The sequence below is a fragment of the Lepidochelys kempii genome, chromosome 4, assembly GCF_965140265.1.
Source record: "Lepidochelys kempii isolate rLepKem1 chromosome 4, rLepKem1.hap2, whole genome shotgun sequence".
In the NCBI taxonomy this organism is placed as follows: Eukaryota; Metazoa; Chordata; order Testudines; family Cheloniidae; genus Lepidochelys; species Lepidochelys kempii.
Genome location: NC_133259.1, coordinates 80727238 through 80752709, shown reverse-complemented (window position 1 = coordinate 80752709; position 25472 = coordinate 80727238). Strand labels below are relative to the sequence as shown.

Below are 25472 nucleotides of genomic sequence, written 5' to 3'. Positions count from 1 at the left end.
AAAAGGATGGTTTATTAGAAGGATTTACAGTTTGCTATAGTTCTTAGCCACAATATTCAAAATGCTGTGAAGCACTTTCCCTCGCTCCCTACAGCCTATGTATACCAATACACACACAACACACCATCTTCTGGAAATTCATCTAATCCTGTCTTTTTTCTGTACAGAGAAGGAATAAATTATACACTCATGCCCTCATTTTGAAATACCAGAGAAATTATATGAAGATAAATGGAACACAGTCCTCCCAATCCAACAAGGGACAGGTTCTGTGCTGCCCTTCCTGAAGGTACCTCTACATTACACCCTCTTTATGGTGGCGTTTAAAGTACATACATTGCACACTTCCGAGCACAGGTATAAATACCCATGTAGATGGTGAGGCACTGCTTATGCGAATAAAGACACCCCTGTGGGTATGTACCCTACATGGCTCTCTACACACTCAAGCGGTGTCTCTCCTGTCTACATTGCTATTTTTAGCTGTGTAGTGTCCCACTGCCAGAGCCTTTCCCCACCACAGGCGATGCCAGAACCTTTCTCCACTGCTGCCCCACCACCAGAGCCTTTCATTGACACACACAATTAATGCCACGTGGGCATAGCTTGCTTTTCACTGCAGTGTGTTGCTACACACATAACCTACACACAGCTGCCAGTGGTGCGCAGTGCAGACATATTTTAAGAGGTTCAGAAGGCACAGTCCAGGGGGGAAAAGGAGAAAACATAGCATTAAGCTTGTTTTCCAGTGCCCAGAGTCTGGCCTCTGACTTCTGCGGGGTCCACTGTGGCTGACTCCAGAGCCGCGCAACACAAATTACAGCAGCAACCTTCTCATTTACAGCAGCCTCCCCATGGCTATGTATGGGCTGAGCTACAGCCTTAGAAATGCCAGTGGCTGGCACTATGTATATAACCCCTCCTGTCCTGGTTCGGCTCCCAGCACACTCCACATGTCAGGGGCTACAAGGTGCCATAATCTGCTTCTGTGTCAGGGAAATTCTTCTCTGGCCTGATGTGACTCCTCCACAGCCCCTATAAACTAGTGGAGTAGCATATTGGGGTAGGAGTCAAAATTGGCCCCTGAACCTTTGGAAAAATGTATGAACTTGCATATAACACCATCTTCTTAATTGTTTATAAATAGGGTTCTGTGTTTGTCACGGAACTCACAAATTCCGTGATTTGTTGCAACCTCCATGGCTTCTGCGGCAGCCAGTGTGGCTGACCCCAGGGCTGCCCAAGCAGCTGGCTCCGGGGCCAGCTAATCAGGTGGCTCTGGGGACAGCCACGCTGGCTGCTGCTGAAGCAGCCCCACAGCCAGCTGCACCAGTGGCTGCTGGAGTGGCCCCGGGACCAGCCAAACTGGCCGCTGCTCGGTTGGCCCCGGGCAGCTAGCCCTGGGGACCAAACGTTCTTTTCATTAAGAGCACTATCCAAAGAACAGTTATATAGGAGCAAATCCTAGTCCCAGGCAAGTTAAAAGAAGAGTTCTCATTGATTTCAGAGGTGTTGTGTTAATTAGGATTTAGCACTAAATATTTTGTTACTGATATATTTTCACTCAATCCCAAATCCAAAAATATCCTGCCAATGCACCACAAATTATTTTAAAGCTTTCTTCTAGTTACAATATTTTTAAGTGACACTATAATGTTATGTATAGGATACTACACAGAGTGAAAAAGATATATGTTAATTGTCTAGCACTTGGAAAAGGAGAAGGGGACTCAAGGGATTAGGATTCTGTTTCCATCTCACTCTGTCACCTTCCGCAAGACACTTATGCCCCCTTTTTCGATGTGACCATTGATTTTGAATGCTGAAGCCAAGACTCAGAGGACCAAACTGGAGGTGGAGGATGACATCATGGATGGAACTTGATCTTCTAAATTCTGACATATTAAAAGTTAAGTGCACAGTTAAACAGGACCTCCAGAGATTAGTACCACTTTGACAAATGGGGGCAGATGCTTTTGAGAGATAGATATTGGCTGTGACTCAATAAGTTCTTCAAAGTATTTCCCTCTTCCAACCAATATCACTCCAGTCTTGTCCACTTTAAGTTTGAGCCAGCTGTTCTTCATCTATACACTGATCTCCTCTAGCCATTTTTTCATTCTTAAAATGGCACTGGTTACAACTCTGGAAGAGGTCGTATACAGTTGGGTGTCACCAATGTACTGCTGATGGTGGTGGAGTCTATGGCATCTCATTTCCAAATGATTTCATATTGAATAGTGCAGAGCAGGATAGATTTTACAGAACTCTGCAGGGGAGGGTGCTTTGTTTTTGTTTGTTTTGGGGTTAGGAGGTTTTTTTGGTGGTGGGGGTGCGGGGAGACTAACAATTGCATATTAGCATTCTTGGGCCCTGTTGGAGAGGAATTCATTATATACCTAGCCAATGAGGCAGTGGGGATGGAAGGATGGAATCCTTTTTGACCACAGCAGCAGTTTACACCTCCTCCAGTGCTTCAGGCTGTTCACTGATTATTATGGAATTGAAAGAATTTGAGTGATTGGCATATTCAATATTCAGCCTACAATAGGGAAAACTGAATTCCAGATTGTGGGTCTTTTTGGTACTTCAATTTATTGAGGATGCAATCATGCTAAAGTAATTGAAGAAAACGGTGATGAAGTAGAACATGAACACTTATTTATTTGAATGATTACTTTTCCATAAATGTTTTTTTAAAAGATCACATTTTAACATTTAAAAAAAAACGAATGGAAAAGGATTTTATGTTTGGATGAGCTGCCTCATCTGCTTAAATACTAAGCGAAAAAATATATACTTTATAATTTAGACCAACTTAAATCTGAACTCAAGGTAAGGAGGACTATAGTTATCAATATTTAATTTGGGTGCTTCTAAAAGCTTAAGTGGAATCATCTAATTAAAAAAATGCTAATGTAGAGGTATAGACTTTCCTTCTCCAAGTGCCATATCTTATTCCTTCTTCTTCATCTTCTTGGTATGTTTTTTTCTTTTTAAAACAGACAATACATGTTCACTACATGGCTTTTGGGTATGAATAAAATATTTGATTTGCAATTAAAAATACACAAAAGAACAAAAATTATATCAAATAGAGGGGTCTGAACTCTGAAGGGCATGGTCTAATAAAAGGAAGTAAGCATTTTGTAGTGCATGTCTATCTTGGATCTTAGCAAGAATATGCAACCAACTTTAAATGACAGAAAGTACATTTTAAAGTGTTTACTGATCAGCCCTTGTAAGATAGGCAGCAATTTCTCTTCAACAATTAACTAACAATAATCAGATCCATCTTTTAATTTGTCTAATAGATTACATCCTCTACTTTTCACTAGGAAAACAAATTCAGATTGCATTATATTCTGCTTTATTTTTCTTACTCAAAAAAGAAAAAACAAAAGGATACATTTAGTATTCATGAAATTAGACACACAGCATTGACCTGATTCAGGCATGATGTACGCAGGCACTGCATAGCCTTCCTCAGACAACTCTGCCGATGAACCTCAATTCACACCTACAACAACCCTGTTACGCCAGTCCTGTACTTTTTTGAGCAGAGTGCAAGTCATGCACTCACACAATTATCTGAGCTTTTGTGATGTGAACAAATGGAGATGAGGATAAGACCACTACACTAATTTCTAACCATTCTTGTTATTTGTATTGCAGTAACACAACTAGGAGTAACACAACTAGGAGTCAGGTCCTGTATAAACGTACAGAGAGCACAGTCAATGCCCCAAAGAGCTTTCAAATTATTCTGAAGACACAATGTAACAAAAAAGGAAGGGAAGTGGGCAGGGAGGATGACTTATAAAGATAGAACCATACAGTTATGTATGTTAGTGTGACGGGGCACACCCCCACTCTAGTATAGCAAAGACTAACAAGCTCTTCTGTGCTCCTTCAGCATTACTAGGCACACCTGTAAGGCTTGCTATGCCTGGAAGAGGAGCTTACAAAGGGAAAACCTGCTACAGGAAGGCTTGGTGAACAGGAGGAAGACTGCTGTATCTCTGAGACTACTGAACACAGAGACAGATAAGCCAACAGAAAGACAGTTGCAGGCCTTACCACCCCTGAACCTACATGGATCAGCTATAAAGCAGGGTGCCCCACAGGAGGAGGGGCAGGAGACAGACCCTAATTATAGACACTATACCTGCTGATAAACCAAGCCCCAGAGGGGTGACCCCAAAAAAAGACTAAGAGACAAACCACCTTTGCCTTTCTTTTCTTTTACTCTGATTCCCTTCTCTCTTAAGGGAGAGAGAGAAAAGTTCTCTCTTTTGTTTGTGTTTATTTTGTTTGGAAAACTCCTTTGTGGTACAAACAGCAGATGGATATCATAAACAATCCGAATTGGGATCTGGTGGGGACTCAAGGGAGCCCCAACCACCACCACCCAGTCAGCTATTGCACAACTTATAGGTTCCAAATCATCTGTGTTGTTTTGCTTCTAATAAATAACTACGTAACTACCTGTCATAAATATAAAGGGAAGGGTAAACAGCTTTAAAATCCCTCCTGGCCAGAGGAAAAACCCTTTCACCTGTAAAGGGTTAAGAAGCTAGGATAACCTCGCTGACACCTAACCAAAATGACCAATGAGAAGACAAGATACTTTCAAAAGCTGGGGGGAGGGAGAAACAAAGTTTCTGTCTGTGTGATGCTTTTGCTGGGGACAGAACAGGAATGGAGTCTTAGAACTTAGTAAGTAATCTAGCTAGATATGTGTTAGATTCTGATTCCTTTAAATGGCTGAGAAAATAAGCTGTGCTGAATGGAATGTAGGTTCCTGTTTTTGTGTCTTTTTGTAACTTAAAAGGTTTTGCCTAGAAGGATACTCTGTGTTTTGAATCTAATTACTCTGTAAGGTATTTACCATCCTGATTTTACAGAGGTGATTCTTTTTACTTCTATTAAAATTCTTCTTTTAAGAATCTGATTGCTTTTTCATTGTTCTTAAGATCCAAGGGTTTGGGTCTGTGTTCACCTATGCAAATTGGTGAGGATTTTTATCAAGCCTTCCCCAGGAAAGGGGGTGTAAGGGTTGGGAGGATTTTTGGGGGAAAGACATTTCCAAACAGGCTCTTTCCCAATTATATATCTGTTAGACTTTTGGTGGTGGCAGCGATAAAGTCTAAGGGCAAAAGGTAAAATAGTCTGTATCTTGGGGAAGTTTAACCTAAGCTGGTAAAAGTAAGCTTAGGAGGTTTTCATGCAGGTCCTCACATCTGTACACTAGAGTTCAGAGTGGGGAAGGAACCTTGACACTATCTATCTCCAATTACTGTATAATCAGCATTGGTTGTCCAATTTCTCACAGGCATCACAGCAGAACTGGGTCTTGAGGCAGAATTAGAAAGAGGAGAGGGCAGTGATCTAAACATTGATTTGAACTTTATTCACAAAAAGTAAATGGCTAGTGCACTATTTCCACTGCATTATATAAAAGATTGAAAAAGATCCCAAATATTTGTGATTTGATTCTCTTTCATATTTTTAAACCAAACACTTCAGTTCAAAGTCCAAAACTGTTGTTTTGGGGGGGGGGTTGGAACAGATATCTGCTAATGAAACAAACTGTTTGCTCAATAAGTGTTTGTGGACATTTAATGTATCTGTTTTTCAAATTAACATTTTACATCATGATAAGAAACACTGAAAGATAAAAATGTCCCCACTCCTCTGCAGTTTTTAAACTATATTACCAATACTGTTTGTTTTATGGGAAACATTTAATAAAAAGAAACAATTAGTTAAACACCTTAATTATTCTAACTTGTATTATAAATAATTTAAATATCTAAGCTGAATTATTTTAGTTTGCAGTATTAAATACAGTTGGCTTTAGTACTCAACTGCAGAAGTTAATTTTGATGGGTTTTTTTTATTTCAGAAGAGAAATGTTTTTACATCTATTTTCTATTAAAATACAGGCAAACCCATTATCCAAATTTCATTTAGGTCCATCAGATCCAAAGTTTGCTGAAGAACATACCAAGTACACACTAAACAGTGTTCAGATCAAAATGTACAGCTCACTTTCTCAGCTAAGTCTAAGTCCAACTGTGTTTCCTCCAAACCAAAAAATGTCCACCCTGTAACAAGGGGAAAGGAGAGAAAGAAGAACATCTTATGGGTTATTTTTGTTTTGCTTTTTATGTAGATGTATTCTGCACTGACATATACACTTAGAAGTGCATTTGGATTATGAAAGCTACTGAGTATATGATTTTGGCATTTTGATAATATCCATTTTTATATGGCTCCTCTACATTTATCTGTGTTTGTGGATATATTTTAACTTTTTAATAGGAGCTTCAGTAATATCTATCATTTGGAAGGCTTACATTTATTTTTGCTTTGCCTCAATAGAGCTTAGTTTTACTTTGTATAGATATTACACTTGTTAGTGATGAATAAGAAGCTTAGCCTGACTGTTTCTGCTGGCGTTTCGCAAATCCTTGGCTTAAACTATGCCAAGTGAGATTTTAAACTATTCATTTAGTTGATAAATTAGCAAAGTCTTTTATTTTTAGGGTTTATTCATATATGTTCTAGTGTTTTTCCATCATTTATTTCTAGCTCCAAGGGGTAATTCAGGAAATCTTTTGTTTACAGGTGCTATTAATATCAAAGGCCCCAATTCAGCAGGACCTAAGATCCTGAGCCAAAGTCACTGAAGTCAATGAGAGTATTTCAACCGGCTTCAATGACCACTGAATCAGACACTAATTGAATCAAGTCCTGTGTGGTTAGTAAACTTACCTAATAAACTGCTCATTTAAGGGCCACAAATCCTTCCCTGTTTTTTTCTTTTAGTGTAACCCTTGAGCATCTAAAAAGCAAACAGCAAGTCTTTAATTATTATTTGCATTATGGTAGCATCTAGAGGCCTCCGGGAAGGATCAGGACCCCACCATAGTAAGCACCGTACATACATACATAAAATGAAAAAAGGCCCTACCAAAAGTTCTGAGATACTAAATGTCCTCATAATTATATTTGGTTATAATCTGTGTAATAATTCAATATATGTGTTACTTTCTGTTCCTATTTTTTAAACAGATGGATGATACTTTTTTCAACTTTTCGAAGAGAAGATTATGTTCAGGTTAATTAGTACAATCCAATAAAAGGATAATTAGTTGTAAGTCTTGTGTGTATAGTGCTGATCAGATTTTCTGCATTGCATAGTGCCCAAAACACTGGATTTGAATTTTGATAAATACATAACAATTTGAAAAATCTAATTTTTGAAAGAGACACAAAACTGACAACGTCATTAAAGTGTAAAGAAATAAATGTACACTGTTATAAGAAAATGTAAACTTTTTTTGCTGTGTATCTTATTGACACAGCTTTCAAAGATTGAATTTAAAAAAAGCAGAAAGTTAGTTTGTGTCTTTTCTACAGTGGATTCTTAGTCTATATAGACAACAGGGCAAAGTGTAATGTATTAGCCAGATGCAGGGAAGAATGTCTAGCGAGGATAAACATAGCGAGGATAAACACTGACTGGACAAAACTAGTCAGCAACTCCAAGGCCACAAGAAGCACGTAAGTAACAATAAGACAACTGTTGTAAGAAATATTGAATAAATGAAAGCAATGAGTTAAAAAAGATAAAAAGCTACACATTTGAGCATTAGCAGAATAAGTAAAAATGCATTAGAAAATATATTTAGAATGAAATATTTACAGATGAGGTAGTTTTAATAAATTGCACCTATGTAATGTTACAAGACAAGGTATAAAGAATGTGTGTGTTTAATGGGGAGGCGGATGGAGCAATCCAGATTGGACCATGTCAAGGTTCCTTCCCCACTCTGAACTCTAGGGTACAGATGTGGGGACCTGCATGGTTATTTTTAAACTTCCCCAAGGTACAAACTATTTTACCTTTTGCCCTTGGACTTTATTGCTGCCACCACCAAGCATCTAACAAATATATAACAAGGAAAGAGCCCGCTTGGAAACGTCTTTCCTCCCAAACCCTACACCCCCTTTCCTGGGGAAGGTTTGATAAAAATCCTCACCAATTTGCATAGGTGAACACAGACCCAAACCCTTGGATCTGAAGAACAATGAAAAAACAATCAGGTTCTTAAAAAAAGAATTTTAATTGAAGTAAAAGAATCACCTCTGTAAAATCAGGATGGTAAATACTTTACAGGGTCATCAGATTCAAAACATAGAGAATCCCTCTACGCAAAACCTTAAATTACAAAAAGACACAAAAACAGGAATATACATTCCATTCAACACAACTTATTTTATCAGCCATTTAAACAAAACAGAATCTAACGCATATCTAACTAGATTGCTTACTAACTCTTTACAGGACTTTTGACCTGCATTCCTGCTCTGATCCCGGCAAAGGCAACACACAGACAGAGAGAACCTTTGTTTCTCCTCCACTCCAGCTTTGAAAGTATCTTGTCTCCTCATTGGTCATTTTGGTCAGGTGCCAGCGAGGTTATCCTAGCTTCTTAACCCTTTACAGGTGAAAGGGTTTTTCCTCTGGCCAGGAGGGATTTAAAGGTGTTTACCCTTCCCTTTATATTTATGACAGACCACCTTTATGATGACAAGTGGCTTACCTGTGCCACATTATCCTATCCCTGCTCTCTCTACTTTACTTATGTTTTATGCTTGATTAAGATGGTAATATATTATCCTAAAAATTTCTTATTAAAGCTTTAAATTAGTTAGGCTTAGTAACTCGTGTGGACAGTGCTTTTCACCCCCCAAAAATGTAGCATCACTGATAAAAATCACATCAACTAATAATCAAATGTGAATCACAAGGCTGAAAAAAGAAAAAAAGAGAGAGAGAGAGAATCAGATCACAGAAAATATAGCGATGGAGACTTTATTGTTCATCCAATGTTTTAGATAAGCAGAAACTGCTAGCTGGATTAAAATAGTACCATTAAGATCATGTCACCCACATGACAGGGTGCTGTTGTTAAAACTTATTGCTGGTTAGCTGGCAATAAGCAATATTGTTTACTTCTTATCTTAAAGGATGGATAGTCAGTCACGTGTCTACTGTAACTAAACACTGATATTACTACTCCATCCCTGCATAAATGCATATCAAATAAAAGGTTCCCAGAAACAACATTAACTTCAGAGGCATCCCACTGTAACAAAGCAAAAAGCACAAGGCAGCATGTGAAGTGTAAACCCTAAGTATTTGCCAAATGGACTTTCCACATTACAGATAGGCACCTTTCTATGACCTACGTGATATTTTCTACTTTAAAAGGGAAATATCACAAATACCATGATAAATTAAATTACAATGCTGTGGTACATGTTCATAATTTTGGATGGACACCAAGTCTATTCTCTCACCAAGGCCTCTTTTTGTTCATGTAATGACCAAGTTTTGCAACACATGGTAATCAGACTACAGCCTTCTGTTACAGCAACAGCATTTGTGTGGGCTCACAAGCCGAAACACAACCATTATGAACAGGAATTTCAGGAGTTATGCCAGAGGAAATTTTCTAACACACAGCTAGTCGTATAACTGTATAATACAGAGCACAGGCTATTCCAACTAAGAGTAGCTTTAATCTTGTTTCAGGCATTTGGCACTTAGGTCCCAAGTCCTCTCTAATTTCCTTTAAAAAAAAAAAAAAGTTTGAAGTGTAAGACTCATTCTCATTGATCTTTCTGCTGCTTTTGACTCTAATTCTTTTGCTTTTTTTCATAACCTCTCCTTTCTCAACTCAGGACTTTCCTCCTCCTCCTCTTACCTTACAACTTGTTCTTTCAATGTCTCTTTTGGTGGCTCCATCTTTTCCTCCACATCTGTTTGAGCCCAGTCTACTCTACAAACTTTTGCCAGCATAGCTATGCTGGTCAGGACTGGGTGAGGAATGATCTCTGACGGACAGCTATGCCGACAAAAATCCCATACTACAGATGCAGTTATACTAGCAAAACTGCACTTTTGCCAGGGCATGTCTATAGGAACATTTAGTTTGCAACAAGCTGGAGTGTAAATCTACCTGGCACCGGCCTGCCACATTCTATCTGTCCTTGCAGATCCTGCTGCCGCATACCATAAGTTCCCTAGTATATTTAAATCTTCTCCCATTTTAAAGCGGGGTAGATCTGTGTATATATGTGTATATACATATACCAGCAAAGCGCCCCTACAGCACACTCGGTCCGAGTCCTACAGGATCCATCCACTGTCCCTTCTTTTTTCATACTACACTCTGTTCAACTATGTGATCTCATTCATTCCCTTGACTTCAGCCACTGTCTTTATGCTCATGACTCCCAAATCTACTTCTCCTTTCTTGACCTCCCATCTTATACTCCTGCCTCTGCCTCTCTCCAACACTTCCCCCAGATCTCTCCCCAGAACTTCAACTCAATGAATCAAACTGATTTATCTTCACTCCTAAATCTTTTCCTCTACCCCTTTCTCCATTTCTGTTGATAGTACCACTATATGTTATTACCAAGTCATAACCATAAGTCATCATCAACTTCTATGAAGTCATCTTCAACATCCTCCCCTCCCCTTCTATCTAGGCCCTTACAAGTCCTTTTGTTTCTTCCTCTACAATACCAAACTTTGTCACTTCTTTTATGATTACTGCCAACATACTAGCCCATACCCTCTTGCTCTCTTCTTAACTACTGTAGCCTTCAGCTCTCTTATCCAAAACAGTTCCCAAAAATCACAGAATCATAGAAATGTAGAGCTGGAAGGGACCTCAAGAGGTCAGCTAGTCCATTCTCCTGCACTAAGACAGGACAAAGTATATTCTGACCTTTGTCTAACCTGTTGTTAAAAGCCTCCAATGACAGGGATTCCACAACCTCCCTTGGAAGTCTATTCCAGAGCTTAACTATTCTTACAATTAGAAATGTTTTGCTAATACCTAACCTAAATCTCTTTGCTGTAGATTAAGCCCATTATTTCTTGTCCTACTTTTAGTGGACATGTAGAACAACTGAACCTCTTCGTAACAGCCCTTTAACACACTGCAAGATTTATCAGGCCCTGCTCAATCTTCTTTTTTCAAGATTAAACATGCCGAGGTTTTTAAGTTTTCTTCATAGGTCATGCTTTCTGAACCTTTTATCAACAACCTTTTGTTGTTCTCCACTGGATTCCACAATTTGTCCACATCTTTCTTAGAGTGTAGCACCCAAAACTGGACACAGTACTCCAGCTGAGGCCTTACCAGTGCAAAGTAGAGCAGGACAACTTCCTCCTGCATCTTACATATGACAATCCCGTTAATACAACCCAGAATGATTTTTGCCTTTTTTGCAACTGCACCACATTGCTCACTCATATTCAATTTGTCATCCACTATAACCCCCCAGATCCTTTTCAGCAGTACTTCCATCTCGCCAGCTATCCCCACTTTGTAGCTGTGTATTTGTTTTTTTTCTTCCTAAGCGTAGTATTTTGAACTTGCGTTTATTGCCTTTCATATTGTTGACTTCAGATAAATTTTCCAATTTGTCAAGGTAGTTTTGAATTCTAATCCTGTCCTCAAGGTGCTAGCAAACTCCCTCAACTTGGTGTCATCCACAAATTTTACAATCATACTCTTCACTCCATTCTCATGGCAAGTTATAAGAATGTATGTCATCTCTGAAAAATGGATCAAGCTGATAGAAAACATCTACAGCAAGTTGATGAGTGCAGTGAGATTAGACAAGAAGCTGATGAAATGGTTCAGGATCACTGGAGAAGCGACAAAAGGATGAATGGTATCACAAGATTTGTTCAGCTTGGTTCTGGAAGCAGTAATAGCTGTAGCACTGACAGATGAAATGGGACGAGTCATGTTAATATGTAGAACGACAATGCATAACCTTAGATTTGCAGAGGATATTGACCTCATGGTACTGAGCAAGGAGGATTTACAGAGAATAACTGACAAGGTTGATGATAAAAGCAGAAAATTCATATTGAACATCAGCATGGAGAACACAAAAATTATGGCAGTTGGAAGACAAGAGGTAAAGATCAAATTCAGAGACAAAGGACTAGAAGAAGCGGAAAAATTTGCATACCTTGGAGGACTACTATCAAAGAACGGGAATTATGAAGACGATATACAAAGAAAAATCAGACTGGCCACGACTGTATTTGCAAAACTATGCAAGATCTGTAAGGTTAAAAACATTTCAATAAAAACAAAACTCAACATATACCAGACAACTATCATGCCAATAATGCACTATGGGTCAGAATGCGGAAGTACGAGTATTTCTGACAATGAAAGATTTTGACTGCAGAAATAAACTTGCTCAGGCTAATACTGACAGTTCCAAAACTGCAGAAAACAAAAAGATGAAGAGATAAGAAAACAGCTAGAGCAAGAAATAATGCTATTACAGAAAATTCAAAAAAGACAACTGTGGTGGTTTGGAAATGTGTCAAGAATGCAGCTGAAAAGTATACCATACATGGAAATACATACCAGAGTGCAAAGACCGGGGAATAAGAGGAAGACCAAGGATGTGTTGGATAGACATGATGAAGAATGGCATAGAACAAAAAGATTTCAAGATGAACAAAGCTGTGAAGCTGGTACAATACAGAGTAGTGGACATAAGAAGGGCCATACTGGGTCAGACCAAAGGTCCATCCAGCCCAGTATCCTGTCTACCGACAGTGGCCAATACCAGGTGCCCCAGAGGGAATGAACCTAACAGGTAATGATCAGTGATCTCTCTCCTGCCATCCATCTCCACCACAAACAGAGGCTAGGGACACCATTCCTTACCCATCCTGGCTAATAGCTATTAATGGACTTAACCTCCATTAATTTACCCAGCTCTCTTTTAAACCCTGTTATACTCCTAGCCTTCACAACCTCCTCAGGCAAGGAATTCCACAGGTTGACTGTGCGCTGTGTGAAGACGAACTTCCTTTTATTTGTTTTAAACCTGCTGCCCATTAATTTCATTTAGTGGCCCCTAGTTCTTATATTACTGGAACAAGTTAATCACTTTTCCTTATTCACTTTCTCCACACCACTCATGATTTTATATACCTCTATCATATTCCCCCTTAGTCTCCTCTTTTCCAAGATGAAAAGTCCTATCCTCTTTAATCTCTCTTCATATAGGACCCATTCCAAACCCCTTTTCATTTTAGTTGCCCTTTTCTGAACCTTTTCTAATGCCAGTATATCTTTTTTGAGATGAGGGGACCACATCTCTACACAGTATTCAAGATGTGGGCGTACCATGGATTTATATAAGGGCAACAAGATATTCTCAGTCTTATTCTCTATCCCTTTTTTAATGACTCCTAACATCCCGTTTGCTTTTTTGACTGCTGCTGCACACTGCGTGGACTTCTTCGGAGAACTATCCATGATGACTCCAAGATCTTTCTCCTGATTTGTTGTAGCTAAATTAACCCCCATCATATTGTATGTATAGTTGGGGTTACTTTTTCCAATGTGCCTTACTTTACATTTATCCACATGAAATTTCATTTGCCATTTTGTTGCCTAATCACTTAGCTTTGTGAGATCTTTTTGATGTTCTTCACAGTCTGCTTTGGTCTTAACTATCTTGAGCAGTTTAGTATCATCTGCAAACTTTGCAACTTCACTGTTTACCCCTTTCTCAGATCATTTATGAATAAGTTGAATAGGATTGGTCCTAGGACTGACCCTTGCAGAACTCCACTAGTTACCCCTCTCCATTCTGAAAATTTACCATTTATTCCTACCCTTTGTTCCCTGTCTTTTAACCGGCTCTCAATCCATGAAAGGATCTTCCCTTTTATCCCATGACAGCTTAATTTACACAAGAGCCTTTGGTGAGGGACCTTGTCAAAGGCTTTCTGGAAATCTAAGTACACTATGTCCACTGGATCCCCCTTGTCCATGGACTTCAATCAGCCCCATCGTTGCTTTTGAGCTGACAGACAGGAATAAAAGACGACAACAACTCCTCTCCATTTCATTATGCACGTTTTCATTAATGGAATATTGAATATTACCAGACCCAGGACAGACCCTTGCAGGACCCCCTAGATGCACCCCCCTCATCTGACAGGAAACCTTGATAACTACTCTTGGTGTACAGTCTTTCAATCAGGTTTCAGAGTAACAGCCGTGTTAGTCTGTATTCGCAAAAAGAAAAGGAGTACTGGTTAGTCTCTAAGGTGCCACAAGTACTCCTGGTCTTTCAATCAATTGAGCACCAGCCTTATAATTTCACCTAGACCACATTTCCATAGTTTTGCTTATGAGAATGTCATGTGGGACTGCCCCAAAAAGCTTACTAAAATCAAGATATATCACGTTTACATCTTCCCCCATCCATTAGGCCAGTAACCTTGTCAAAGAAGGAAAATAGATAGCTTTGGCATGATTTATTCTTGACAAATCCATGTTGGCTATTATTTATAACCCTATTATCCTCAAACACTCTTCTTCCTTTTCTACCAGTGTGACTTTCTGCACCTCCAGAATTCCTGTTTTCCTCACAAAGTTCAAGTAACTTTATGTTCAGAACACTGCACATTCTCCTCCTTCACATGCTCCCATCCTATATTTCATTACAATAAGTTATGAATATTAATTTAGTATCACATTGATGTATATTCAGTGTTTATGCTGAGAAAGTCAAGAAAATTGAAATCATAAGTGACCTCAGCAATCAATGTTACAGCTTTGTCCAACATGATTTTCACATCAAAATAATAGTAGATTTCACATATTAATTTTATATTAAGGACTAAAAGAAATCCAGACACACATTTTGCAACACAAAGCTGTTTTTAAATACCCCAATTAAAATATGTTCTCACTAGGGCATTACCAAATATTTGTTTTTCTCTGATCATAACTGTGCTAACTTTAGCCACAACTGAAGCATGATGTGGGTATAATATAATATCCATAACTTTATAATTTTAGAATGTATTTTTCCTTTTAAAACTTTAGACAAGGTAATTAGCTGGTAAATCGGCTTACCTACACTTGATGTTATTGGAGCTATGCTGCTTTACATCAGCTGAGAAACTGCCCTGTTTTTTAATGTGGTACAACTTTTTGTAAGCAGAACATCCCCCAGTAGAATCACACAAAATCCACATTTAAGTGGCTGGATATGTGTAGTTCTCTTTAACTATAATCGAAGTTAAGCATTTTGAGACTCAATGCCGGGAAAATTCAGATTTAAAGAAAGTTTCCAATCTGTTTTAAAGTAACTCTTTACATTATGAACATAATTCAAATGTGTACTTCAACACACAGCAGGCATGTTGAAGCAGCCTTTTACAATGAGCACAAGTGTACAAATAATCCTAAGCAACACCTCCTCATTTGAGCTGTCAGGCCCTTTTACCCTCTCCTTTGCCTTAGTTGGTTTCTCTGCTGAGCCCCATTTCTAATTCTAACAGAATGATTTTACCCTACCAGGATAAAAGGAAATAGGTGAAACTCCATTTAGGAGATTATTACAAGTCTTGGGAGGACAGAATCGGATCTCAGCTACCTTAACATAAATCCAGTCACCTTGTTGACGGTGGTAGAGTTGCTCTGGATTTATTACACCTGCGTAACCCAGTGCAGAATCCAGGCCCCTGTGCCCAGGGGCACAGCTGTGCACAGGAGCATTTTAAACCTTTTCCCCCAACCATGGGTCCTTCCCAGAGGGGAAAGTTCATTAGCGCTTTGGGCACCCCGGGGGCTCGCTGCATGATTGGGGCGGTTACCCATTAGGTGGGCAGGACGCAAGCTCCATACTTTTAAGGGAGGGTAACACCCCCCCCCCCTTACCCTACCCGCCAAACACAAAGCTGAGCCTTTCCTCGTCCAAAGAGCCAGGCTCTCCCAGCAGCCCCCCACCCCCTGGGCAGGGGGAAATCCTGCGCCATTTCGGACCCAGACACAGTCGCCTCCCGCCCCCAGTTTCCCCACTCACGCTGGGCCGGCGGCGCTGGGGGCGCAGGCTCCGCCCTCCGGGTCGCTCTCGGCCACCCCCTCCTCGCCGATGTCGGGCAGGGTGACGAAGAGCAGCGGCTTGGCGCCGAGGGCTGACCAGGCGCCGGGCTCTCTGTCCGCGGGAGCCGCTGCCTGGCGCGGGGAGCCTCCGCCCGGGTACGCCGCCCCAGCCCCGCCACCGGGAGCCGCCCGCCCTGGGAGCGCCGCGGCGGCGGCAGCCGGGGAGCCCCCCGCTAGTGGAGGGAGCGGCCGGGGGCTGGCGGGCAGGGAGCTGGGCAAGGGAGCGCGGGGGAAGGACGGGGCGGGCCGGGGGTGGAGGGGGGACGGGGGAGGCGGCGCCCTGGACGCGGCAGGGCAGCCGGGAGCCGCCCCGGGCACGGGGGAGCAGGAGGCGGCGGGGCCCGGGGCTGGAGCCGCGGAGGGCTTGAAGAGCCTGGCGAAAATGGTGCCCAGGTCCAACACCGCCACCTTCATGGCTGCGCGCCCGGCCGCAGCCGCTCGCAGCCCCACGCACAGCGAGAGCAGAGCGCGGAGCGGGCAGCGCCCGCCAGGCGGGGAGGGGGCTGAGCCTCCAGCCAGCCGAAGCCAACCCCGGGGCCAGGGCGGAGTGTCCCCCTGTCACTGGCCAGCGGCGCGGGCCGCGCTCGCTGCTAGGGGCTCCGGGCTGGCAGGTTGCCGCAGGTGCCCGAGGGGAGGGGAGGGGAGGGGGCGGGGGTTGCTAAGCTAAACAAAAACCCAGGAGCTGCGGTAATTGGGCGCTTGACTGCAGCTCCGGGGCCTGGGCCGTGCGTGGAAATTGACAGTGAGCATCACGCGCAGCTCCACCCGGCATAGCCCTTAACAGGGAACGTGTTGCTGAAGAAACAGACCTGTCCAAATTATAGATCATCTGGGCTGGACAAAAACAGGCTGCTGGAGCTGAACCCCGTTGGAACAATTCCTGGCTGGTCAAAGCAAGAGCTCTGTGGGAGGTGGGGAAGGGGAACGTGCAAAAGAAAATGGGATACTTTTTGCATAGCAAACAAAGCATGTGTCTGAAAAGGCTTTTGGTTTTAAATAATGTACTCTGTTTGGAATGAGGAACGTAGTTCTTAAAGCTACAATCCCAGCCAAATCAGCTCTTAGGTGAGTCTGTCAAACAAGGGTTTGTGGTAAAAAGGTGTTAACTTTTTCTGGCCAAGTGACAAATCACTCCTGAGAAGAATGGATGAAAGCTGGATGCCTAGGCTCAATCCTGCTAAATCCAGTGATGTTGTTGGGTTAGGTGGGAGGGACTGGGGGAAACAGCAGAAGTAATTTTTCCCCCTTTGATTAAGGTAGAACACCACTTCCCATTAGCAAGGTTTGCAAACCAGGGTCCTGATACTGCAACTCCAACACTTGGGTGGATAACTGCATAATGAGGCTCTGCACAGGCACAGAGATCCATCTGCAAGCTAAAAGTTGCAAGAGTGGGATTTAGAAGTCTAAATGGCTTCTCAGTTGTTCATGGATCTTTGGATAACAATAATGAAGAGTGCAGTTTTGCAGTTTTGCTTGGTGGAGACATTGCAACTTTTCCCATAAGATGCAGAGATCACAACCACAGTTATCCTTGCCATAGTTTCAGTTTGGATTATGGCAGTGTGCTTTATAGGGTAGGGCACCTGAAGACTACTGTTTGAAGCTGAAGCTAGTGCAGATTGCAAGTCACTATGGCTTGGAGATTCTAGGCTGTTGGAATGTTCCCCTTAAGACCTGTAGGCAACATAAGTTAGAGCAGTTTGCCCCAAGATCTGGGGCCACAAAGGTATCTGGAAGCCACTTTTGCCCATCACCCCTCATTTTGTGTCAACCACAGCTTGGTCAGACCAGGGTCCGGTCAAGTGTTTCACTATTGATTGGTGCCTCTCAAGGGGTATCACAAACTAAAATTATGAAAATTGTCTTCCATTTTGAGTGTGCACACCCACACACTGGTTTAATACTGTTGCTTGTGCATAAAGTCTACCTTTTTTTACAGAATAAACCATTAAAGTATTTAGTGAGATGATCATTTAGATTGTTAGAGTTTACTCATCAGGGAGTCTCCTTTGTGAGGCTACGTAGTCTATGTGTATAAATACATTATGATTGATTACAGGAAATCAAACTGCAATTGATCTATCTTAATGTTCTTCAGTTAATTTTCAGCAAAAGAGACATTTTGAAAATGTACATATCTGAATAAAGTGTAGGTATGGAGGGAAATATTACAAACAGGTTATTATTACACAAATAATCATAATAATCTTACTGACAATAAGAATTAGTAATACAAATACCATTCAGAGGATTCATTTAGGATTGGACCAAAGAGAGAGGTCAAAAAGGGTACAGTAGTCAAGACAAGAGATGAGCCTGCACAAGACTTTCAGCAGCCAAATAGAAAGAAAATATGAAACGAGAGAGAAACTCTATGGAAAAAGAAGCAGCAGATTTGGACACAAAGTGGAGTGTGGGTGTAGTGAAGCAGAGTGACCTCCCTACCTTCCCCACTGGAGAGCAAGGGACCACTACACTTGGTGGAGAACACAGGTAGCACCCCCTCCTCTGAGATAAGGGGACAAGCCAATGACAGCGGTAGACAGAACCCCTTCACCCTTCCTCAATTTAGGAAGGATGGAAGCCAAGAAGTTGATTAAATGGCTTGCCAAGAGCCAGCAGCAACAACTGCTGCAACAGCTTGGGAGTCAGCAACAGCAACTGATTCAAGAACTGGGGGCCCAGAACTGTGAGCAACAACAACAGTGCTTGCAGCAGCTTGCAGCACTTCTGCCAACCCCCATGGGCCCCAACCCCAGGGGTGCTGCAGCACCCACCACGATGCCGGTGCACTTGGCAAAAATGGGCCCCAAAGATGATCCCAAGGCCTTCTTTATCATGTTTGACGGGGTCGCCTACACAGCTAAGTGGCCCCTGGAGCAATGGGCCAGCCTATTGGCTCCGTACTGGAGAGGCATGGCCCATGCTGTCTACTGGGGGGCTCCCAGTAGGGAAGCTCAAGAGTATTGGTGGTTGAAAGCCGCCATCCTTGATGCACTTGAGATCACACCAGAGACGTTCTGGCGGCAACTCCAGCTGCAGCCCGAACGGTGTAGGGGGCCGAAGTCACTGAATGAGTTGTGCTCGAACAAGTCATACATATCCTTCCAATGCAAGGAAGAACCTGGGTCCTCCACCACCAGCCAGTGACCCTGAGCATGACTGTGGCCCTGATGGACAACTTGTTGGTGGCATAGCCTGGGGCTCGGCCCATGAACCTGGTGATGCCCCCCAGGGGCCAAAGGAGCAAACCCTGACCCAGCCCAAGACAGCCTGAGGGATGGGAGGTTGGCAAGCCCCAACGCCCACCCCCTACAGCGCTGGGACTACCTGAGGACATAGTCATCATGGGGAAGCCCCAGACTGCAGGCACGCCAATGTTCTCACCCAGCTCTGCAGAACGGCTCTGATGCCCCAAGATCAGCCTTTGTTTCACTTGAGGCCGATTCGAACATCTCAAATGGGAATGTCCCATGATGGACTGCAGTTTTGGCCAAGTCTGTTCTGGGAAGGCCCTGGGCCCATAAGCAGCCCTCAGATAAGCTGACAATCCCCCTTAGCGTGAACAGAGTCCAGGTATCCACCCTCCTTGATTCGGGGTGCAGGCAAACTCACATCCACCAGGATCTCATCCTGTCTCCAGACCCACCGCTGGGTGTCATTCAGCTGCAATGCATCCACGGGGATGAGAAGCCCTATCCCAAGACCCTAACCACCCTGACTGCGAAAGGGGAGACACAGCCCATGATGGTTGGGCTGGCACCAAGGCTGGCATACCCCATCATCTTGGGCCGTGACTGGAGGGGGTTCCCAGAGGTCCTGTGTATGACGACTACAGGGCCCCCCCCAGCCTGAAGTAGCCCACAAGGGGAGCAGACAGAATCTCTGAGGACCCCAACAGGGAGGACCATCGGGCTAGCAACCCTAACCCTGACCCCCAAAGAAAGAGATTGAGCCCAGAAAACTCAGGAAGAATCCCCAAATTTGGGAGCCTACTTCAGCTGGGACCAACGAGAGGATCCCTCACTTAGCCAGGCCTATGAACAGCTGGCTTGCATTAATAGGGCTCTGATGGAACCCCACCAGGCAACGGTATACCCCCACTTCAAATTGACTGGTGATGGCCTAGACCACCCGTGACCTAAATTCCCTGTAAGCTGCGCAGCCGCACAGCAGCCTATTTAGCGCCATGCAGGCGCTTAGGGAACCCTCCCCTAGCCCCAGCTCACCATGCGGCCCCACCCCAGAGCTCTCACGCCCTGCACCCCACCCTCTGCCCCAGCCCTGAGCCCCCTCCCACAAAAACCCTTTGGCCCCACCCTCACCACATGAATTTTGTTCTTTGCACCAATATGGAGGTGATATGTTGGTGCACAGAACAAAATCACCTCCATATTGGAGCACAAAACAAAATTCATTCCGCACATTTGAGGGAACACTGCCTGTGACCCTCAGACCCATGAAACTTGAGCCCAGCTGGTGGTAGGCCAGTGCTACCGACGTGCAGTCTTGTGTCTTGTTCAGCAGCTGGGCACCTGGGCCATGAGAAAACCCTAGCATGAGTTCTGGCCTGATTCTTCTGGCCTGGAATGCATAGGGAGGTGAACGATTTTTGTGACTCCTGACCTGAGTGCCAGTGAGCAGTCCTGAGGGACGTACCAAGGGCGCATCTCATCCCATTGCTAGTGGTTGGCACCCCATTCGAGAGGATTGCCATGGATCTCATGGGGCCCCTCCTGAAGAGTGTCAGGGGATTCTAATTCATTCTGGTGGTTCTAGATTATGCCACTCAGTTTCCAGAGCTGATTCCCTGTCGAAACATCACTGCCCGGATGATTGCCGCAAAGCTCCTGAAAGTCTTTGCCTGTGTAGGCCTCCCACCAGAAGTCCTGACAGACTAGGGCACAAACTTCACATCAAAACTCTTTCGCCAAGTCTGTAGCCTTGTAGCGAGGCCCACACTGGGCCCCTATGGTTTCAGCCCCTGTTGCCCTCTCCAATCAGTCAGGAACATCTCAGCTTGATGTAATACCAGTGTTCTTTATTTACAGTTGTTTTCCCAGCACCTGTGTACAGGTTTCACAGCCAATTTTGCCAAGTGCAGGCTTGGCCAGCAACGGACCAGAAGGCTCCTGGCTCCCACCTCCCTCTGAGCCTAGCCTTTCTCCCTTCCCCCTTCTCTCTGGTTTCTGCCCAGCCTTTATAGCCCTGGCTAATGAGGCTGGCAGGGGCTGCCTGTTACCAAGCAGACACAGGGCTATCTGACCAGCCCCAGTTCATTACCTTTGATTGGGGCTGGAGTGACAGGGGCTGATTAAGTGCTTCTCACTCAGCACCCTCTCACAAGCCTACTGGGAATAAAAAAATTACAGACCTCCATATACCACCCACAGACGGATGGGCTGGTGGAACTTTTTAACCAAACACTGAAGGAAATGTTGTGGAAGTTCCCCCCAAAAGATCTTCACCAGTGGGACCTGTGACGTTGCACTCCATATGATTTTATGAAAATATGCTAATAAGTGTGAATATAATGTAACTGGAATATGCTTCATGCAAAAGTCTCTTGTAAGGTATCATTACAAAGCTTATAATCTACTGAGTGTGTTCATCCTATTTGTATGAATGTATCATTCTTGTATCTGAAGCTAGAAATATAAAATATAACTCTGAGGTCCTATTGTAGTTATGCAAAGTGAGGCCACTAATGTTGGTTTAGAATCTTGATGGCTCCCATCAACTGGGACAATTGACTGCAAATGGCTCTGTTTACTTGCAAGCCTTCCTGTGAGTCAGGCTTGGGGTCTCACAGGACATGTGACCACGTCACCTGGTACTGGAATCCATCTTAAACCTGGTGCTTTTCCATTTAGAAGGAGGAGTGGGGACCTAAAGAGACAAAAGATTCGTGCCTTGTGCAAAAGATATATAAGGGGGTGGAACAGAACAAAGCGGGGCTACAGTCATGATAAATCCCCTAGTTACCACCTGAGCTGGAACAGGGACTGTACCAGGGGAAAGGATTGGGCCCAGACTAGAAAGGAGTCTAGTTGGTGAAAGAAGTTTATTGGAACACCTCTGAGGGTGAGATTTCATCTATATTCAGTTTTCTACTGTATTAGGCTTAGATTTGTGTGTTTTATTTTATTTTGCTTGGTAACTTACTTTGTTCTGTCTGTTATTACTTAGAACCACTTAGTGAGCTGTAGCTCATGAAAGCTTATGTTCAAATAAATTTGTTAGTCTCTAAGGTGCCACAAGTACTCCTTTTCTTTAAATCCTACTTGTTATATTTAATAAAATCACTTGTGTTTATTAATTAACCTAGAGTAAGCAATTAATTCCTGGGGGAGCAAACAGCTGTGCATATCTCTCTATCAGTGTTATAGAGGGTGGACAATTTATGAGGTTACCCTGTATAAGCTTTATATAAAGTAAAACAGATTTATTTGGGGTTTGAATCCCATTGGGAGCTGGATGTCTGGGTCCTAGAGACAGAAGCACTTCTTAAGCTGTTTTCCGTTAAGTCGGCAGTTTTGGGGGGACATCCCAAGCTTTGAAGTCCCAAGCTGGCAGGGAAAACGGGCTCAGAGGTAGTCTCAGCACATCAGGTGACAGTCCCAAGGGGGTTTCTGTGACCCAACTCATCACAGGACCAACTTATCCCACCCCTGTTACTGGCTGTGCGGGAGGTCACCCAGTCTTTGACCAGGTTCTCCCCCTTTGAGTTGTTATATGGCTGGCAGCCAAGGGGGCTGCTAGACCTTATGGGGGAAAACTGGGAGCAAACACCATTTCCATTGCAGGGCCTCCTCCAGTATGTCCTGCAGCTTCAGGAGCAGATAACTGGGGCGGGGGATCTGGTGAACAAAAATCTACAGAATGCGCAGAAGGAACAAGAGCGAATATATAACAAGGGAGCCCAGAGGAGGACCTTTGCACCCGGCAAAAGATACTGCTCCTACTACCCTCTGAAGAATCAAAGCTCCTTGCATGCTGGCAGGAGCCTTATGAAATTATTCGTCAGGTCGGGCCGGTCACCTGAGTTGTCCCAACCTGACCAAAACAAAAAAATGACAGGTCTATCATGTCAATTTGTTAAAGGCATTGCGGGAGTGGGAGAGGCTGCTAATCACTCCCTGGAACTAGACCTAGGACCCAAACCCCCTGGTTCCACCAACTCAGAGGAGCCAGCTGGGGGATACCCTGACTGAGGAGCAACAGGAACCTGTTGAAGTCGTTCCCCAAAACTTCCATGGTGCAGACAGGGCAGACCACACTCGTTCAACATAGAATATTGACGAACCTGGGAGAAGTCATCTGAGAGATCAAGAGGTCATTGCCCTGCCACACCCATGAAATAGTGGAGAAGGAGGTCCAGACCATGCTGGAGCTAGATGTAATAGAGCAGTCACAAAGTGACTGGCACAGCCCCATCATCCTGGTCCCAAAGCCGGATGGGACCCTTAGGTTCTGCATCAATTTTAAGAGAGTCAACACCATCTCGAAATTGGACATGTACCCAATGCCGTGTATTGATGAGCTACTAGACCGCCTCGGTGATACCCAATACATCAGTACTCTGATTCTCACAAAGGGGTACTGGCAAATTCCCCTGGACCAAGCTCCGGGGAGAAGACTGCCTTTGCCTCCCTGACTGGGTTTTACCAATTTGCCTGGGTGCCTTTTGGTCTCCACGGGGCCCCGGTCACCTTCCAGCGGCTGATGGACCAGATCCTACAGCCTCCCTGTGCCTGTGCCGCAGCCTACCTCAATGATGTAGTGATTTACAGCAGCCACTGGGAGGACCATCTCAACCAGTTAGTTGCCGTCCTTAGTCTTACGGGACACCAGCCTGACTGCCAACCCCAAGAAGTGTAAAATTGTCTGGCAGGAAACCACCTATTTGGGGTACACCCTCGCATGAGGCCAAGTACGACTCCTGGTAGGGAAGATCCAGGCACTGCAGGCCTAATCGGCCCCTACCACAAAGAGACAGATGTTGCAATTTCTTGGGCTAGCTGGCTACTATCACTGCTTTGTCCCCGACTTTGCCTTGATTGCAGCACTGCTGACAGAGCTCCTGAAGGAGAGCCCCTGAGGTGTGTGTTGGACCGATGAGTGCAGACAGGCCTTCCAAACCCTCAAAGACCAACTCTGCCGAGAGCCCATAATCTTCAGCCCGGACTTTAACTGGGAGTTTATGTTACAGGCGGACGCATCGGAGGTGGGCCTGGGAGCTGTCCTCTCCCAGTAGGTAAATGGAGATGAGCACCCCATATTATATATCAGCTGCAAGTTGTTACCCTGAGAACAGAACTACTCAGTTGTTGAGAAGGAAGCTCAAGCCAAGAGAGTCAACACCACTTGGCGGCTAAGTGGGCCGTGGACGCCCTGAGATACTTCCTCCTAGGGGCGCCCTTCGTGCTAGTGACCGACCATGCCTGGCTGAACACTTAAGTGATTGAACACTGTTAAGGAAACGAATCAGTGACTAATGCGCTGGTATTTGGCCCTGCAGCTGTATGCTTTCATGGTACGTCATCAAGCAGGTAGAGACCATACCAACGCCTACTTCTTCTCTCGGATGGGGGAAGGCGATATTGCCATCTCCAGTTCCCTGGAGATGGACTTGAGGGGGAGGTTAGTGAGGCAGAGTGGCCTCCCTCTGGACTGGAGAGCGAGGGACCCCTACACTCGTTAGTGAGACAGTAGAGCTTCACTCTAATAGCCCTATCTTGAAATATTTGGGTTTACAACCATGTACAGGAAAATAGCTACATACGGGGCACATTGTGGTTCATCCTGTACACTTGCGCAGGGGAGTATCTGCCCTGCATGAGTGTACAGGATGAACCACAAGTACATAAAAGGTTGTTACAAGGAGGAGAAAAATTGTTCCCTTTAACCTCTTAGGACAGGACAAGAAGCAGTGGTCTTAAACTGCAACAAGGGTGATTTAGGTTGGACATTAGGAAAAAGTTCTTAATTGTCAGGGTGGTTAAGCACAGGAATAAATTGCCCTGGGGGTTGTGGAATCTCCATCATTCGCAATTTTAAAGAGTAGATTAGACAAACATCTGTCAGGGATGGTCTAGATCAGTGGCTCTCAAACTTTTTTACTGGTGACCCCTTTCACATCGCAAGCCTGAGTGCAACCCCCTCTTATAAATTAAAAACACTTTTATATATATATTTAACACCATTATAAATGCTGGAGGCAAAGCGGGATTTGGGGTGGAGGTTGACAGCTCACAACCCCCCATGTAATAACCTCACGACCCGCTGAGGGGTCCCAACCCCCAGTTTGAGAACCCCTGGTCTAGATAATACTTAGTCCTGCCATGAGTGCAGGGGACTGGACTAGATGACCTTTCAAGGTCTCCTCCTGTCCTATGATTCTATGATAATATAAAAACAGTATTAGTGTATTGA

At 43.8% G+C, this 25472-nt stretch overlaps 1 protein-coding gene across 1 annotated transcript in view; it reads right to left on the bottom strand.

The window, feature by feature from the left end:
* Window positions 1-16571, bottom strand: part of FAM149A (family with sequence similarity 149 member A) — a 76340-nt gene extending 59769 nt beyond the window's left edge. Inside the window, exon 1 of the mRNA XM_073341861.1 lies at window positions 15955-16571. Coding sequence (XP_073197962.1) covers window positions 15955-16448 — 494 coding nt within the window. The 5' untranslated portion in view covers window positions 16449-16571. The remainder of the gene's footprint in view (window positions 1-15954) is intronic.
* Between the last annotated feature and the right edge of the window lie 8901 nt (window positions 16572-25472).